General features: G+C 34.7%; 1 protein-coding gene across 3 annotated transcripts in view; it reads left to right on the top strand.

Annotated features, from left to right (window-relative positions):
- The window catches only part of NSUN3 (NOP2/Sun RNA methyltransferase 3), a 53,218-nt gene that overhangs the window by 18,274 nt on the left and 17,299 nt on the right, over positions 1-17,645 (top strand). The window contains exons 4-6 of one of the 3 annotated variants that reach the window (XM_049709703.1): positions 1,796-1,950; positions 2,695-2,816; positions 11,071-11,552. In XM_049709703.1, coding sequence (XP_049565660.1) covers positions 1,796-1,950; positions 2,695-2,816; positions 11,071-11,272 — 479 coding nt within the window. In that variant the 3' untranslated portion in view covers positions 11,273-11,552. The other 2 variants (XM_049709704.1, XM_004272631.3) reach the window with 2 other exon arrangements.

The raw sequence follows: 17,645 nt of genomic DNA, 5'->3' as shown, positions 1-17,645 counted from the left end.
AACAAATGATTTATATATCTACTGATTGACTTGGTGGTATTGCCTTTGAAATATTGGTATATATGGAGAGTAATGGGACAGAGAAGTGTGTAAATATAATCCTGGGTATGTAGACAGTTATATAAGCATATGTATATGGGGTAGTTGGGCAGTTGGTGGAGGGGGTAGATGAAGAGTAATGTGAAAAAAAGATACTACAAAAATATATAATTCCATTTATATAAGTTTTATATGTGCATATAGGCATAAAGAAATATGGTATGATTATTTATCAAAATGTTAGATGGTGCTTATCTGAAGACAATGGGTTTTAGGTAATTTTTGATGTTCTTCATATTTTTATGCATTTAAAAATATGCTTGTCTTAAATATATATTATAGGAAATTTATGTCACTACATAATAAATATATATAAATATTTATAAATATATATTTAAATAAAGGAAGAACAAAACAACTATTTTATTAGGGAGAGAACCATTTGCTAAATGCCTTCTATTACTGAGAAGCAGCATGGCATGGTGCTTAAAAGTAAGTAGGGCTGTGGAACCAAGTGTCTTGGTTTCCTGCTCTGTGAACCTGGGCAAATTACTTAACCTCTCTTGGCCTCAGTTTCCTTATCAGTAAAACAGAAACCATAACAAAATTATCTCATAGGTTTGTGAGGATTAAATGTGTTACTACATGTAAAGTCTTAGAACAGTGCTTAGCCTTTAATAGGGACTCAAGAATTGTTAGTAATTATTATAAACATTTGTTGTTATTACTTTTGCAGTCCTATGCTAGATATGTTACTAAAATATCACAATTACTTTTTAAATTCCAGTTTCATTGAGATGTAATTGACATACGGTACTGTATAAGTTTAGGGTGTAGCATTTAATCTTAACGACCACTTTGTAAGGTAGAGGTGGTAAAATTTCTCCTGTGTCCTCTTAGGGCTTCTGGCTGTGACCAACATAAGACAGAGTAACAGGAGTCAAGCATACAGATTTTTTTTCTCTTGGCCTTGACTCTGTGTTTCTGGTGATAAGAATATTTCTTTCCTCCTGGTATAGGGAGGGTATATTTCACATGGGAGTACACCTCCTGCTTTCAGGAAGAAAAAGAAAGGTCAAAATGCCCTTCGTGCATCAGCTGTTATTCAAGTGCCTTTAACTCAAAATAATCAATATGTCAAAGCAGCATATTTTGAAGTGGTGTGTTCTGAACCCCTTCACTAGGGACAGTTCCCATTTTCCAGATAAGGAAACTGAGACTCTTGAGGAGAGCTAAGTAAGTTCCCCACAGTCTCACAGCTCATAATTTGAGCCCATGTCTTTCTTATCGTAAAGCTAATTACACTTTACATGCTTTTTTCCACATACCACATTTCGTTTATTTAAAATGAAGGTGTTCTGTCCTAGAAGGAACTTTATATATCATTTACTCTTATGAATATATCATTTACTCTTAAGAGCTTTAGGAGAGAACTGTGTCTGAGGTATTGGTTGTATAGCATATCTTTGGGAATCCACAATTCTCTAAAAGTTTTCATCTTCAAAATGAAATTTGAATGAGTAAATGGTGAGAGCTTCTGAGAGGCTCTGTGGGCATGACTATGGTAAATGTTTTATGAAGTGTTTGTGAGTGTATTTCTGTTTTTAAACATAAGAGAATCATAATGTTTACCTCTGAGCCCTATTTCTGCATAATTATGATGAACCAATTTCTTTTTGAAATTTATTTGATCAAAAGTGGAAATTTAACAATTCCGTTGTGTTTGTTTTAAAACTTTTTAATCCTTTACATTTAGGTTATCTTCATTGTAATGAATACGATAGTCTGAGGTTGAGGTGGCTGAGGCAGACGTTAGAATCGTTCATCCCACAGCCTTTGGTAAATGTAATTAAAGTGTCTGAATTGGACGGCAGAGAAATGGGAGATTCCCAGCCTGAAACGTTTGATAAGGTACTTCTATTACATTGTGACAGACTGATAGACTCCCAGTGATACCACTGTTATGTTGCTTTGTTGTTGTTGTTTTCCATCTGCTTCCAGACATAGCCTCATACAATTTCTCAGTACCCTGGGAAATTTTGATAAAGTGAACATGGAAGCAGTTTTCATTTGATGGTCAGCATGTTCAAAGGAAGCGGAAACATTGAGATTGGGGATTATAGAATGCTTTTTATTTCCAGGTACCTCAAAGATACTCAGGAAGAGATCAGATATTATTTGGGTCAGTACTCAAACATGTGCACAGTATTGCTTTAATTCGGTAACATTTCATATCAGAGTATGACAGTTGAAGGCAAAGAAAGCATTTCAGTAAACTGAAGTTGGATTATTAGTTCTTAAAAATAAATGCTGAGAATTCAGAAGTATAGTAACATCTGTTTAAAATGAGTAACTTGTAAAAGTTTTTGCTGTCATCAAAATATGAAATATTGGTAGATATTAGTAGACTGTTAGTCCTCTCATTCTCCCCCCACTAAAAAACCCAAACACTGAAAGTGCACAGGAAATTTTTCTGTCAAGTATTAGTGAAGAAATGTCATGAAGAACTTACCAAGGTGTATTTTCGGTTTTAAAATAAATTTATTTATTTATTTGCTACTTTATGTCATGATTTTACTTAGCTTCCCATATACTTTGTGTCTGAGGATATATTTTCAGTTCATATTTGCATTACGTGTCCTTTTTTTTCTGTAGGTGTTAGTTGATGCTCCGTGTTCAAATGATCGAAGTTGGTTGTTCTCTTCTGATTCTCAGAATGCAGCCTGTAGGATAAGCCAAAGGAGGAATTTGCCTCTTCTACAGATAGAACTCTTAAGGTGAGTGCTGTTAATATAAAAGCTTACTTCGGTTTCTAGTATAATTTAAGTAGGCATGACAAAACATGACACAGGGCAGCTCCCAAATGGAGGGTTTCCTGTGTAGGTGTCAATAATTAATCCTCCAAAGTCTGCACCCAGAAAATTCTCAACCTCTTCCCTTTCAGCTCTTGTATTATAATGTCACCTCTGCCCCCTCTGTCCCCGCAGCCCCTCAATGAAATCTAGTGTTGCTGTGCATTGTCTTTTAAAGGACACAAATGATTTTACTATGGTTTAAAGCTGTTTGCTTATCAGGACCATCCTGAGCGTAGGATTCATCACCGTATTCTTTCACCAGAATATGAGCAGCCCCCGTAAGAGTAGCTTTGGACCAGGACACATTTTTTTTTAGTAATGAACACATTGTTCTGCGTGAGTAGGAAGTTGTAGTTTGTTGTTAGCACTTATCTCTCCTCTAAGAATTTTCCAGAAGGGCATGACCACGAGAGATACTTGGTTTCTTCAGAACAGAGTCATTTTGGGGCATCCTGTCCTGGTTTCCAAAGAAATTTGTACTTACACCCTAGTCCCAAGTAATTCCTACTGTTTAATGTGGAACAAAAATTCTTTGGACTATTTAAAATATAGTTAAGTGATAACTTATCACTCATTACTTCTTACATGTGGAATGATCTTACATGTGGAGTGAGAATGAGTGACAGTTTATATGCACTGCTGACAACATGCTTTACTTCCAACTTCAGATTGACTCACAACAGTGAACATATGCCATTACCAAAGTATTACAACCAGTACTAATACACGGTCTTGTTTTTGTACGAGATTGTGTCTCAGCTCATTCTGGTGATTCCAGGTAGCACCAACCAGCGGGTTCTTAAACATTTTTCATCTGGCAGTTAGACTGTTTGTTTGCATTCTTCCAAGGTCAGCCTTTCATTTACTGTAACCCTGAGATAGTTTGAGAGTTCTATGCCACCTTTCCCTTCTACCTCTTGGGGTGTCGCATTGATCCAGCTCTAAGTCTTTTTTTCTTACCTAAACGTTCTTGATCTGGCTCTTTAGTTAATTATTCCTGTTACTTCGGGCTTTGCCATTGTGATGCCTTACACCAACAGACACTAAATCTTATGGTGGATTATTAGCATTGTGACCTCTAATTTTTTTTTAAGCTGTAAGCAGCCAGGCTTCCTGAGGATATCATTTTTCTTTCCTCTCATGAAAACTATATATATAGAGAGAAATATGTTAAAAAAAACAAAACAAAACTGCTGTTATTGTGTGAACATTGTTCTGAAACTGGCTCCTTTTTGTTCTTAATATTTCTTGATGTCTTTTCCTTGTAAACCTACTTTGTTCTCTTCACTCTCCACAGTAAAGCCAAATCTGATCTGAAATGTAAATCTGATCATGTCGTTCTCCTGTTTGAAGTCTGCAGTGGTTCCCCGTTACTGTTAAGATTTCAGCTTCCTTAGTATGATATTCACATCTTCTTTGAATATGATTTCTTATTCTGAGGCCAGTGCATTTCCTGTTTCTTATGCTTAAGAGTTCTTCTAACTCATTCTCCCCGTTCTCTTGGCTATCTCTACTATTTCTTTGGGAATCAGCTCTGAGATCTCCTTATTGAACCTGTACCTAACTCCCTAGGACTGGGATTGGTATTCCCCTCATGTCCTTACCTTCATTTAAAAATATATTGTTTCTCAGTTCCTCTGCTGGACATCTACCTAGTACTTGTCTCTTTCTTCAACAAGACTGTAAGCCCCATGGGAGAAGGGATTGTCTTATTGTTTTTATTCCCAATATGCAATTTGGTGTCTGGCATATAGAAGGGGGTTCAGTAAATAATTGTTTAAAAATACTAAATTACAAGGGCTGAATATTTAGAATTTACACATGTAATTAAATTTATAGCAAAGTTAATCTGACAAAAATAATGACATAATCATTATTGTACTGCATGGTAATTAGGCATAAATGTAAAGCAATTCACATAATTTATTTTGATTAGTATTGCATTTACATAACCAAAGCATGATTTTAGTTTCAGTTTAGTTTTTTCCCCCAGTTAATACATATCCCTTAACATCATATAGCATTTTGATCATCATCACAAAAATCATGCATCTGAGTAAACCTCACATCCACACCGTCTTGTGCCCCAACAAGTGAGGCTCTTCTTTAGTGTCTACCCCTCTCTCCCATCATCTTACTCCCCAAAAGAAATGGCTTTAGCATCACATCACTTTAGTAGCATATTAACAGGGTGCAAAATTGACATCTCAATCACAATGGTGTAGGTTTTCATGTAATTATATGTGATTGGGAAAGACCATCACACCAGCCCCCTCCCATTCTTTTCCTTGAGCAACTACTCTGCATTCCCTGCCTCTGATGCCTGGTCTGTGTGAGAGGTTTAGGAGCCGCTTGAGGCAGCTGAAACTCTGAGCCCCTTGGCTATGTGATTATGATGATAAAGAGGAAAGAGCGTGATACACAAGCTGTAGTCACAGATAATGGTTCTAATTCCCTAACGTCTACAAATTTGGGGGTTAAAAAGATATAGGAAAAAGTGATAATGCCAGCCACAATCTCTCTTTTATCTCCTGCCCCTGAGTCCAAAAAATGAAAAAAAAAAAAAAAAAAGACTATAGAGACTATAGTAATTTTCTGATCAGGTATAGCTCTTTTACTATATCACATACAAAGAAATTTCTCTTATTTTCTTCCAAATCTTCCTCATATAGTTATTGCCTTGTCATCCTTTAATAAAAGGCAGTCCTTTTATTCCGCAGTAAGAAATAGAAGGTTTTAAATGCAAGCATATGCAAGAGAATAAATACATTGATGTGTATGAGTTTTAGTCAGAAGTATAAAGTGATAGCAGATCCTTATTTGCATTTGCAAAGAACAATTAGAAAGCAAGCAAGCAAATATTGCCTAGCTTGATATTATAGACAGAAGATGGCACTCAGAAGGGAGAAAAGAAGTGAGAAAAGGATAGTTGAGTGGCAAATAAGAAAAGCTTTTTGTTTGTACTGTTTTGTCGAAGACTCAATTTGTATGTTTCTTCAGCATGTCTGCTGACAGATAAGGTGCCCAAAGATATAAAATAGCTTCCATGGTTATTATTCACTCACTTTACCAGAAATCATTCATATTTACATTAAATAGGCAACCTGCATAGTATTCAGAATTTTAGCTTCTGAAAAACCAATATTCTATTACCAAATATTCTACAGCCAAACATTAATCTTACACATGTTTTTATGAATGTGATACATCAATGAAAATCAACACTTTAATAGAAGTTTTTTGCTGTTAAACTTTTTAAAAGGAGTAATGTAGATATGTAATAGTTTTTTAGAAATTCTTTAAAAAGGTTAATGCATGTATATAATTATATATAATAGTGAAAATAGTAATCTGATTTTATTTTGGCATGAAAAGCGTATTGGAAGGCACACGATGACAGGAAATCCCAAACCATATGAGTTTATTATACACTTATTGGGGACTCTTCAGTTTATCCATACAGAGATGGAAAAATTAGAATCTTCTATTAAATTTATACAACATGAACATATAAGTTATATACAACTCTCACATGCTTCAGAAGATGAGAAAGTGGGACAAGGATATAAGGAATATTTGAGTGTAAGTCAGTTCTATTAATGAAGTGCCATTTGAAAGTATACCTTTATTATCTTTTCTCAAAATAATTTCTGAGACCAGTCATTTCTGTTACATACTATGTATGTGTACACTACATAATCAGATTCTCTTGCCTCATTTTTATTTAAATATATTAGGAAAAACAAAGTGGGATAATATGCTAAAAATGATATATACATAGTCTTTTTAGAAAGTGGCCAAGTTTGTGCAAGAGAAGTTTACATGATTTTTAGGTGAGAAAGCATGAACTGAAGAGTATGATTTATAACAAAAATATAAGTATCTTATTGCAGTAGTGTATCATGTCACCCATTTCCAAATCAATCACATTTAAAATACTGACCCCCTCTGGTTTTCTTTTCTCACTACTTGACAAGTAAAATCCAATTTGTGAACTCATTGAAAAAGGAAGCTTAGATTATTTGATAATGTTTCGAAAATTTGTAAAAATCATCCAGATAAGAGTCCTTAAAAAGTGTTACTCTTACAGCAAGAGTTATGTTTTAAAAGAAACATTAAAAAATCAACAACATCTCTTCTGTCATGCTCTTGAGCTGAGGTACGGGATACTTCGTGCCTTTGGAGCATGGTCTTCATCATTCATCAACACAGTGACCAAAAAGTTTATATGTACATATTGGAAAAGTAATCTTCGGACATAATGTTCTATCAGAATGGAAGATTTCCACCACTCTTTGGGCAATGTATATATTTTCTTTTTAAAGTTTAACTAATTTTAACTAAATTAAAGTTAAACTAAAGTTTAACTAATTTTAACTAAACTAAAATTGGTTTAACTAATTTTAACTAAAGTTTAGCTAATTCAGTTAACTTTGCATACTATCCCTCATATGTTTAGTCATATGTTTGGAATCCAGAAAACAAAAGTTAACCACTATTAATACTACTACTACTACTATCGCCACTACTACTAATTCTCTTTCACCTTTCCCTCTTCCTCTACCTTTTCCTCCTCCTCCTCCTCCTCTTCCTCCTCTTTCTTTTTTCTTTAAGTTAGGTGGCAGGAGTCAGAGGTGCTGAGATTAAAAAGCTGTAATTTGTTTGGGCAAAGTACATGTTTCTTTTTTATAAGAGTTGATAGATGAAAACATTCCACATTAAATGAAATTGTAAAGGGTTGAGAAGACATCCATAGCTATAGTTTATAGCCATTATACTTTAAATCATAGAAATATGTTTCAAGGGTAGATTGACAGTGTAAAATACAGTGTTGAAAATAAGCTTTTATCAACATTTGTTAAATATCTACTTTGTGTCAGGAACTTTGCTAGGCACTGAAGATACTAAAATACATATGAAATGGTTCTTATTCTCAAGGTCCTCAGGGCAATTATCATAAAATACGGTAAGAATTTGGTAATAGAAGGAATAGTTAGGGTGCAGAGGATGCAAAAGGAGGGACACCTAACTTCGCTCAGGTTAAAGATGGGGTGTGGGAGTAAGAAGATATATTTTACAAAATAAGCAATAGATAAATATTTTAACTGAAGGTATTTTTCTAATAATTTTTCCTAATCATGAAAGTAATCTAGTCGCATGAAGCATTTGGAATATTCAAAGAAATATAAAGAAGAAAATAAGCCATCCATTGAAAGAAGCTATTATTATTTGGACTTATTTCCTTTGACTGAATATAGTATTTACAATAATGGAAATCATAGTGATAAATAATTTGATATATTTTTCCATTTAATTTATTAGGAACATTTTAATTATTAAATAGTCTTTGAAAACATACTTTTCAAATGGCTACATTATCTTAAGTCACTTATTCATTTATTCAGGTAGTTAAGAGTATCAAAGACTGCTCTTTCTAATGATGGAATCTCATTAATGCAAGAAATAGTTATAAAAACATATCCTAATGGGGATTAAAACATCAGCTTTTTTAATGATCCAGGCAAGAGCTTGACAACTCTTTGGGGAAGGAGTTAGCAGCTGGCCTGTGATCCATTTCTCTTTTGATTTCCAGGGAGACACTCCCACAGAAAGAAAGAAGGTAGGTGACTCAGTTAAACATGTTGACAACTGACCTCCTATTGGTAAATAGACTAATGAATTTTGCTAAGAGGAGAACTCTTACTCGTGGCATACTTTCAGCAGAGTGTCACTGATTAGGATCGCCTGTGGTAAACACAGCCTAGAATCTGTAGATTTATGAGACATGTCTTCCTGGAGAATGGAGAATGTCTTCCAATATACCTCAGCTCCCTAAGGTATATTAGAGATGTGATATAACCTAAATGTTCCCCATTGTGTGAGGCGACTTGTCAACTTTGCTTATAGAAATCATCTGTTATTCTGAGCTAGAAAATATTCTGAGCTAGAAGCAACACTTTGGAAGCCACATTGGATGTTCCTGCTGCTTTTGTGCCAGTTGATTGCTTATATACTTGAAATTATTTTAGTAAAGCTAGACAGTAGGTAAGATCTCTGGTTCATGAGAATCTGATTTGACAGTCCAGTCCTTTGTGTAGGCTCATCCCTATACCCAAGCCAGCCGTCTCTGATGAAACTAAATTGAGGAACATGATTTGGACCTGAGTAGCAAGTGCAAGGCTCTTATTCCAGTCCCACATCTAAGTCTTGGAACTCAATCAACTCATCCAGCCAACTGTTAGAAAGTAATAGCTCTTCCCCTTTTAGACTCTGCATGGAAACATGATTAAGAGGATGAAGGGAAAGTATTAAGAATTTCTTGATATGAGAAAGTCCTGTATAAATAGAATAAAAATTCTTGGCTATAATCTTAAAAAAAAAAAGAAGATGAAGGGATAGGATCCAATGTGACAGAGCTCAGGCAGGTCCAAGAGAACAAGAGAGGTTGTGATGCTCATGAATAGTGAGTTTTTTCCATTTTGGCTCTATCCACTAGTAAAAATAATAATAATAAATGCCATTCATTGACTGCATTAGCTGCTACTTCTCTCCTTATTTGAAGAGGCTCAAGTACATAGGTAGAGAGACTCTTGAATTGTTCACTCCAGCAAACTGCCTACTGCTACCTTGTGGGTAGGGTAGGAGGAATCTCCTCCTTTATAGAAACTTGAGGCAAGGATGGTGATTGTTTTCCTTTAACCATTTATTCTTTCTGTAAGTATTTATTGAGTACCACCAGGCACCAGTGGTAAACAGGGCAAATTCAAACCTTGTTTGACTTAGCTACAGTTATTGTTGTGAGTACTTAACTGTCCATCATTTCTGATTCAGGAGTCTCATGTCTTCTGTCAACATCCATGAAACTGGTGGGCTAACTAAAAAGCTTGCAAGCAAGATGAAATATCAGCCCCTTCACAGTTTCTGACATTATAGTACAAATACCTTCTCCCATATTGTGGCTTGCCCTTTTACTCTTTTTGGTGGTTTTTGTTTGTTTGTGTTTGTTTTTCACAAAGACAGGTTATTACTTTTTATGTAAGTTATTATACCTATATTTTTCTTTATGATTAATGCTGTCTTTGTGTCCTATTTAAGAAGTCTGTCCTTTTTCTAGTACTCTGACTGTGACCTCTGTCATAAATCAAATGTCCACATTAGCATGGGTCTGACTTCATTCTGCTTAATTGCTTTATTGATCCTTGAGCCAGTGCTACATTAACTTAAATACCATAGTATTGGGTTGGGCAAAGAGTTCGGTTTTTTCTGTAAGAAAGCTCTAGTAGCGCTTAGTTGTCCTTAAGTTCATTCGAAACAATTTTGTTAGATTGTATTGTGACAGCTGTCATATCACAGTGCATTTAAAAATAACTTATAAAAATTGGTGAATTTTTTGTGTAGCCATTTTAATATTGAAGAAGAAAAAAAGCAACATTTTCAGCATATTATACTTTATTATTTCAAGAAAGGTAAAAACGCAACTGAAATGCAAAAAAAAAGATTTGTGCAGTGTATGGAGAAGGTGCTGTGGCTGATCGAATGTGTCAAAAGTGGTTTGTGAAGTTTCGTGCTGGAGATTTCTCGCTGGATGATGCTCCATGGTCTGGTAGACCAGTTGAAGTAGATAGCGATCAAATTGAGACATAATTGAGAACAATCACCCTTATACCATGTGGGAGACAACCAACATACTCAAAATATCCAAATCAAGCATTGAAAATCATTTATACCAGCTTGGTTATGTTAATTGCTTTGAGGTTTGGGTTCCATGTAAGTTAAGCGAAAAGAACCTTGACCGTATTTCCTCACGTGATTCCCTACTACTGAAACATAATGAAAACATTCTGTTTTTAAAACAAATTGTGACGGGCGATGAAAAGTGGATACTGTACAATGATGTGGAACGGAAGAGATTGTGGGGCAAGCAAAATGAACCACCACCAACCACACCAAAGGCTGGTCTTCATCTGAAGAAGGTGATGTTGTATATATGGTGGGATTGGAAGAGAGTCCTCTATTATGAGCTCCTTCCGGAAAACCAAACGATTAATTCCAAGTGCTGCTCCCAGTTAGGCCAACTGAAAGCAGCACTTGATGAAAAGCATCTGGAATTAGTCAACAGAAAATGCATAATCTTCCGTCAGGATAACGCAAGACTGCATGTTTCTTTGATGACCAGGCAAAAACTGTTACAGCTTGACTGGGAAGCTCTGACTCGTCTGCCATATTCACCAGACATTGCACCTTCGGATCTCCATTTATTTAGGTCTTTACAAAATTCTCTCAATGGAAAAAATTTCAATTCCCTGGAAGACTGTAAAAGGCACCTGGAACAGTTCTTTGCCCAAAAAGATAAAAAGTTTGGGAAGATGGAATTATGAAGTTGCCTGAAAAATGGCAGAAGGTAGTGGAACAAAACGGTGAATATGTTGTTCAATAAAGTTCTTGGTGAAAATGAAAGATGTGTCTTTTATTTTTACTTGAAAACCAAAGGAACTTTTTGGCCAACCCAATATTAGCATCATAATAAATAGGTACAAATCTTCCCTTGTTTTTTTTGTTTCATTCTGTTTTGTTAAGAGCATCTTGCCTATTTTTGACCCCTTTGCATTTCTATATATATTTTATTTATTTATTTACATATATCCTTTTTTTTTTTTTAGATTCTTTTCCCATATAGGCCATTACAGAGTATTGAGTAGACTTCCCTGTGCTATACAGCAGGTTCTTCTTAGTTATCTATTTTATATATAGTAGTGTGTATATGTCAATCCCAGTCTCCCAATTTATCCCTCCCCACCTTATCCCCTAGTAACAATAAATTTGTTTTCTACATCCGTGGTGGCTCTATTTCTGTTTTGTAAATAAATTCATTTGTACCCTTTTTTTTTTTTAGATGCCACATATAAGCGATATCATATATTTGTCTTTCTGTGTCTGACTTACTTCGTTCAGTATGACAACCTCTAGGTCCATACATGTTGCTGAAAATGGCATTATTTCATTCTTTTTTATGACTGAGTAATATTCCATTGTATATATGTATGACATCTTCTTATCCATTCCTCTGATGATGGACATTTACATTGCTTCCATATACTGGCTATTGTAAATGGTGCTGCAGTGAACATTGGGGTGCATGTATCTTTTCGAATTATGGTTTTCTCTGGGTATATGCCCAGGAGTGGGATTGCTGGGTCATATGGTAGTTCTATTTTTAGTTTTTTAAGGAACCTCCATACTGTTCTCCATAGTGTCTGTGCCAATTTACATTCCCACCAACAGTGTAGGAGGGTTCCCTTTTCTCCACACCCACTTCAGCATTTATTGTTTGTAGATTTTTTGATGATATGGCCATTCTGACTGGTGTGAGGTGATGCCTCATTATAGTTTTGATTTGCATTTCTCTAATAATTAGTGATGTTGAGCATGTTTTCATGTGCTTTTGGCCATTTGTATGTCTTCTTTGGAGAAATGTCTATTTAGATCTTCTGCCCATTTTTTGATTGGGTTATTTGTTTTTTTGACATTGAGGTGCATGAGCTGTTTGTATATTTTGGAGAGTAATCCCTTTTTGGTTGCTTCATTTGCAAATATTTTCTCCCATTCTGAGGGTTGTCCTTTTGGTTTATGGTTTCATTTGCCATGCAAAATCTTTTAAGTTTAATTAGATCCTATTTGTTTATTTTTGTTTTTATTTTCATTACTCTGGGAGGTGGATCAAAAAAAGATCTTGCTGTGATTTATGTCAAGGAGTGTTCTGCCTATGTTTTCCTCTAAGAGTTTTATAGTGTCTGGCCTTACATTTAGGTCTTTAATTCATTTTGAGTTTATTTTTGTGTATTGTGTTAGGGAGTGTTCTAATTTCATTCTTTTACATGTAGCTGTCTAGTTTTCCCAGCACGACTTATTGAAGAGACTGTCTTTTCTCCATTGTATATTCTTGCCTTCTTTGTCATAGATTATGTGACCATAGGTATGTGGGTTTATCTCTGGGCTTTCTATCCTGTTCCATTGATCTATATTTCTGTTTTTGTGCCAGTACCATACTGTTTTGATTACTGTAGCTTTGTAGTATAGTCTGAGAAGTCAGGGAGCCTGATTCCTCCAGCTCCATTCTTCTTTCTCAAGATTGCTTTGGCTATTTGGGGTCTTTTGTATTTCCATATAGATTCCATATATATTTTAGAATCAGCTTGTCAGGTTCCCTGAAAAACTTGTTGAAATTTTGATTGGGATTACATTAAGCCTATCAATTTGGAGAGTTTAGACATTTTCCATGATTTCATGATATTGGTAAATTTATTGTCTAAAAATTTGTCTATAGATTCTTTTGGATTTTCAACAAAACTTTCATACTTATGTAATATATAGAAATATGTAATTTTTCTAGAATCTGTATGATAATATTTTGCTTAGGATTTTTCTGTTTGTGTTCGTAAGTAAGACTGGCCTATCATTTTTCATTCTTGAAATATTATTAGAGTTTAGAATCAAGGTTATACTAGCCTCATAAAATGAATTGAGGAGTGGGCTCTCCTTTATATACTCTGGAATAGTTTATGTAACATTGCAATTATTTTTTTTTTTCCTTATATGTTTGATAGAACTGCAGTTGAAGCCATGTAGTCCTGGAGTTTTCTTTGTGGGATGAATTTTGACCATCGATATGGTTTTTTTTAATGGTTACAAGACTCTTAAGTTTTCTCTTTCTCCTTGAATTAGTTCCATGAGTTTGGAGGGATTTTGTTTGTTTATTTGTGTTTTTAGTAATTTTCCCCTTTCATCGAAGTCTACAAACTTGTTGCCATAGGGTCGTGCACAGTATCTCCTTGTTATCTTTTTAATATTTGTAGGATTTATAATGTCTTCTTTTTATTTTTGTTAATCAATCTTTCCTGAGGTTTGTCAACTTTTTATCAAGATATGGTATTCAAAACATTGTTCATCTTTTTTATTGTAAGTTTGTTTTCTATTTCTTTTTTTTTTTTTTTTTTTTTTTGCGGTACACGGGCCTCTCACTGTTGCGACCTCTCCCGTTGTTGGAGCACAGGCTCCGGATGCGCAGGCTCAGCAACCATGGCTCACGGGCCCAGCCGCTCCGCAGCATGTGGGATCCTCCCAGACTGGGGCATGAACCCGTGTCCCCTGCATCGGCAGGCGGACTCTCAACCACTGCGCCACCAGGGAAGCCCTGTTTTCTATTTCTAAACGTATGGGGATTTTCTGGTTATCTTTCTTATTATGTTCTTATTTTTTATTATGATCAGGAAACATATGCTATATCAACCCTCTGAAATTTATTTTGACTTGCTTTATAGCCACATATTAGGTCAGTGTTTGTAAATATTTTATGTTGCTTTGAGAAGAATGTGAATTTTTAATTTCCTTATTAGTACAGTGTTCTATAAATGTTCATTCAGGTCATTTGTTATTCAGATCCTCTATGGTATTACTTAAAAAAACCTGGTTCTTCAGTTAATTATTGAATGAGGTGTGTATGATTTGGATTCGTACTTTTCTCCTTGTAGTTCTGTCGAGTTTCATTTTATATATTTGAAGGCCATGTTTTTAGTAGCATACAAATTTTGTTTTGTTAGTGGTTTTCCTACTAACTTTAGAACTCTTAGGGGCCACCCTATTTTGGCTATTAAAAAGTGGGGCTCTATTCTCCCTACTTAGTCTTGAGCTAGACAGTACTGCTTCTATTTGTTTTGTCTGTGCTTTTGAATATTAAGTTGAATAGCTTATTCTTTAACTTAACATAATTGTTAAGTATATAGTGGGGAGGTGTTTAAATATTTTTAATAAGGGAGTGACATGATTACATTTATATTAGGAAGATTTGTTAATTCCATCCATATAGAGGATGGATACAAGGGTGCAAACAGAGAAAGGAAAGCTAATTAGGAAGTTGTTGAAATTTTCAAGGTGAGTAATGATTATCAGTAGGTAAATGTTAGGACACAAAGGTGTTCAAAATAAAGTGATACTTAAGCATTTCATTAACTTATCACAGTTGATTCAGTTTGTAAAATATCATTGTTAACAAGAATTTAAATTATTTTTTCTTGATAACTTGAAAAGCCTCTAATGGATATCAAGCAAAATGAAACTGAGCAGATAAGTTTAATAATAAGTATATATAAGTATATATAATAAGTATTTGAAAAATGGGAGCACATAAATTTTTCTATTTTAAAAATGTTGAACTTTGTTTTCAAGATTTCTAAATAGTGACTGGGAAGCATGGCAGAGGATGACCTGGCTATTTTTGACTCGGGAGGAAGTGCTTCTTTGTCATTTGAGTATTCCTGATTGTCGCTTGGTGATCTATGTTATTTTCGCCTCCCCTGAATCTTCTGAATCTTCTTTCTGCTGGGAACAATAATTTTTACAATCCAAAGGATTTGACCTAAGGCTGAAAAAGCAAGATTAAACCAGCCTATCCATCAGGAGTCCCTGTGACTCTTTTTTCTCCCATGAGAAGGGTTTTCCTGTCACTTGGCCTCATTCTGACAGTTGCTACAGGTATCTGAACTTGCCATGCTATTGACCTAAATGGAGTCACTAAAATGCCTTTAGTAAACTTTATGGGCTTTTAATTCTTTTATAACCTGGCCACTGCAGGAGTCAAATGATATCATTCTTTAGTAGGAGATAGCTGTTGTTTTCCTGCAAAGAATCATTTAGAGGACAGTGGTTTTCAAACTCTAGTCTGTAAATATATAGGGGTTCTGTAGCACTGTTTTTGAAGCCATCCTGAGGGAAGAGGGAGCCATGACCACGAGAGCCTCTTAGTTCACCACAGCAAATCCAAGTAGAGCCATGATATTTCCATCTGGTTAAACCTATAGGATTTTATTTGAAGAAGTTTCTTGTTACTAAAAAAAAAATATTAAAATAAAAGTCTGAAAAACTCTTTTAAACCAGTGATAAACAATCTCTATTCATTCATAAACACATCTGCCGTGGGCCAAAATCAAGTCAATTCTGGTGGTTTTGTTGAACGCTTTTTAATTCTTTTTCTTTGTATGAGTGAAGAGACTATATCTGATAGTAGATCAAAGACCCTGTCTTAAAGTTTGGCAGGCCTAAAGTCGTCTATTGTCACTCTTCTCTAATTTAAGCAACACAAAACTGGATTCCTCACGTTCAATCTTAGCAGAGAGCTTTTAATTCCTAACCCACCCTCCCATAGCATCTAAATGAGGTAATTAACTGTTGGGAAGATGTGCTAAACTTGTACATCTTGTACAAGTAGAAACTGATAATAAATATGTTAAAACTTGTCATTTATAATCTATTTCAGGAGTGTCTAGTGTCATTGCTCTGCTCTACCGGTATTACATAAAAAATATCTCTTCTTCAAGGTAAAACTTGCTGCCAGTAGGGAGAAGGTAATTATCAGCATAGTTTTGTTTCTTAGGCTGACAAAGGAATAGCTACTGGATATGGTGTTTCTGAAAATAGCAAGCTTGGTCATGTTTCTTTATCTTGAATTTACAGAACTTCTTTGATAATAAACAGTTTGATATCTAGAAATTTGATTACTTACTGTGAGCATAGTGAAGATTACCCTCAAGGGTTGCAAAATTATACTTTTAAAACTGATGATAGCACTGGGTAACTATCCACCTAGAAATATCTGTGTTTTAGATGCTTAAAGTACCTGAAACTTAATTTTGCATCTCCATTTATTTGATAAATTGTACATGAACTTCAACTTTTCACCTTAATGTTTTCTTTGGTTGTAGAACATAATAGTGGTAGGGATTTTTTTGTTTGATTTCTTGCCCAGGCTGCTGTTTGCCAGCAGAAGTAGTAAACCGATACAAACAGAGTGATATGATGAGAAACAGGCAGTGGGAAAATGAAAGAAATGGGAATTGCTGAAAAGGAACAAAAATAGAAAATTGGAAAGGAATGCTGGAAGCCAACAATGAAATGTGGGAGAAAATATATGAAATGGTAAGAAAAAGTAAGTGAAACAGAACTCCCCAAAATGGTTAAAGGAAGAAAAGATATGAAATGTTGTGGAATTAAACTTTTAGGGTTGGGGGCAGACAAAAAGGGAACAACTTAGAGATAAAAGCTTTATGGAGCTCATAACAGTTGGTTAAAGTTATAGTTTTACCATTTGTTAAATTTTGTAGTATTCAAAATATTTCTATTGGTACATCAAATTAGGCTAATATATATATATATATATTTAACATCTTTATTGGAGTATAATTGCTTTACAATGGTGTGTTAGTTTCTGCTTTATAACAAAGTGAATCAGTTGTACATATACATATGTTCCCATATCTCTTCCCTCTTGCGTCTCCCTTTCCTTCCTTTTAAATCAGACTTCCTGTCCTGCCCCCCCGCACCCCCACAACCTCCTTTGTTAATTTCCCTTATGTCACTAGAAAGGCAGTGTCAGGGATAATATTTGTTTTTAAATATGTCTTAACTGCATTTTTGGTACCACATATCTCAATTTTAAAATAGTGACCATGGTTTCTATAGAGTCAAGTTAACTTACTAAAAGGTACCAAACTTTTCCACTCAGTGAGAAATGAGAGCACAATTGCTAAGCAGTAACCTTCATTAACAGATTACTTTCTGTAGGAGTTTATTGTTGGCAAGAGGAAAAATCTTTTTTTCTCATTTTTATAAATTACTTGTTGGCAAAAGCTTTATTATTATTCTTTTTCCTAAATGAAGCCTCTGGCCTCTATTATTTCTATCTGTTCTATATTGTAAGAG

Source organism: Orcinus orca, chromosome 5 (genome assembly GCF_937001465.1).
Source record: "Orcinus orca chromosome 5, mOrcOrc1.1, whole genome shotgun sequence".
Taxonomy (NCBI): Eukaryota; Metazoa; Chordata; class Mammalia; order Artiodactyla; family Delphinidae; genus Orcinus; species Orcinus orca.
This window is presented reverse-complemented; position numbering and strand designations above follow the sequence as displayed.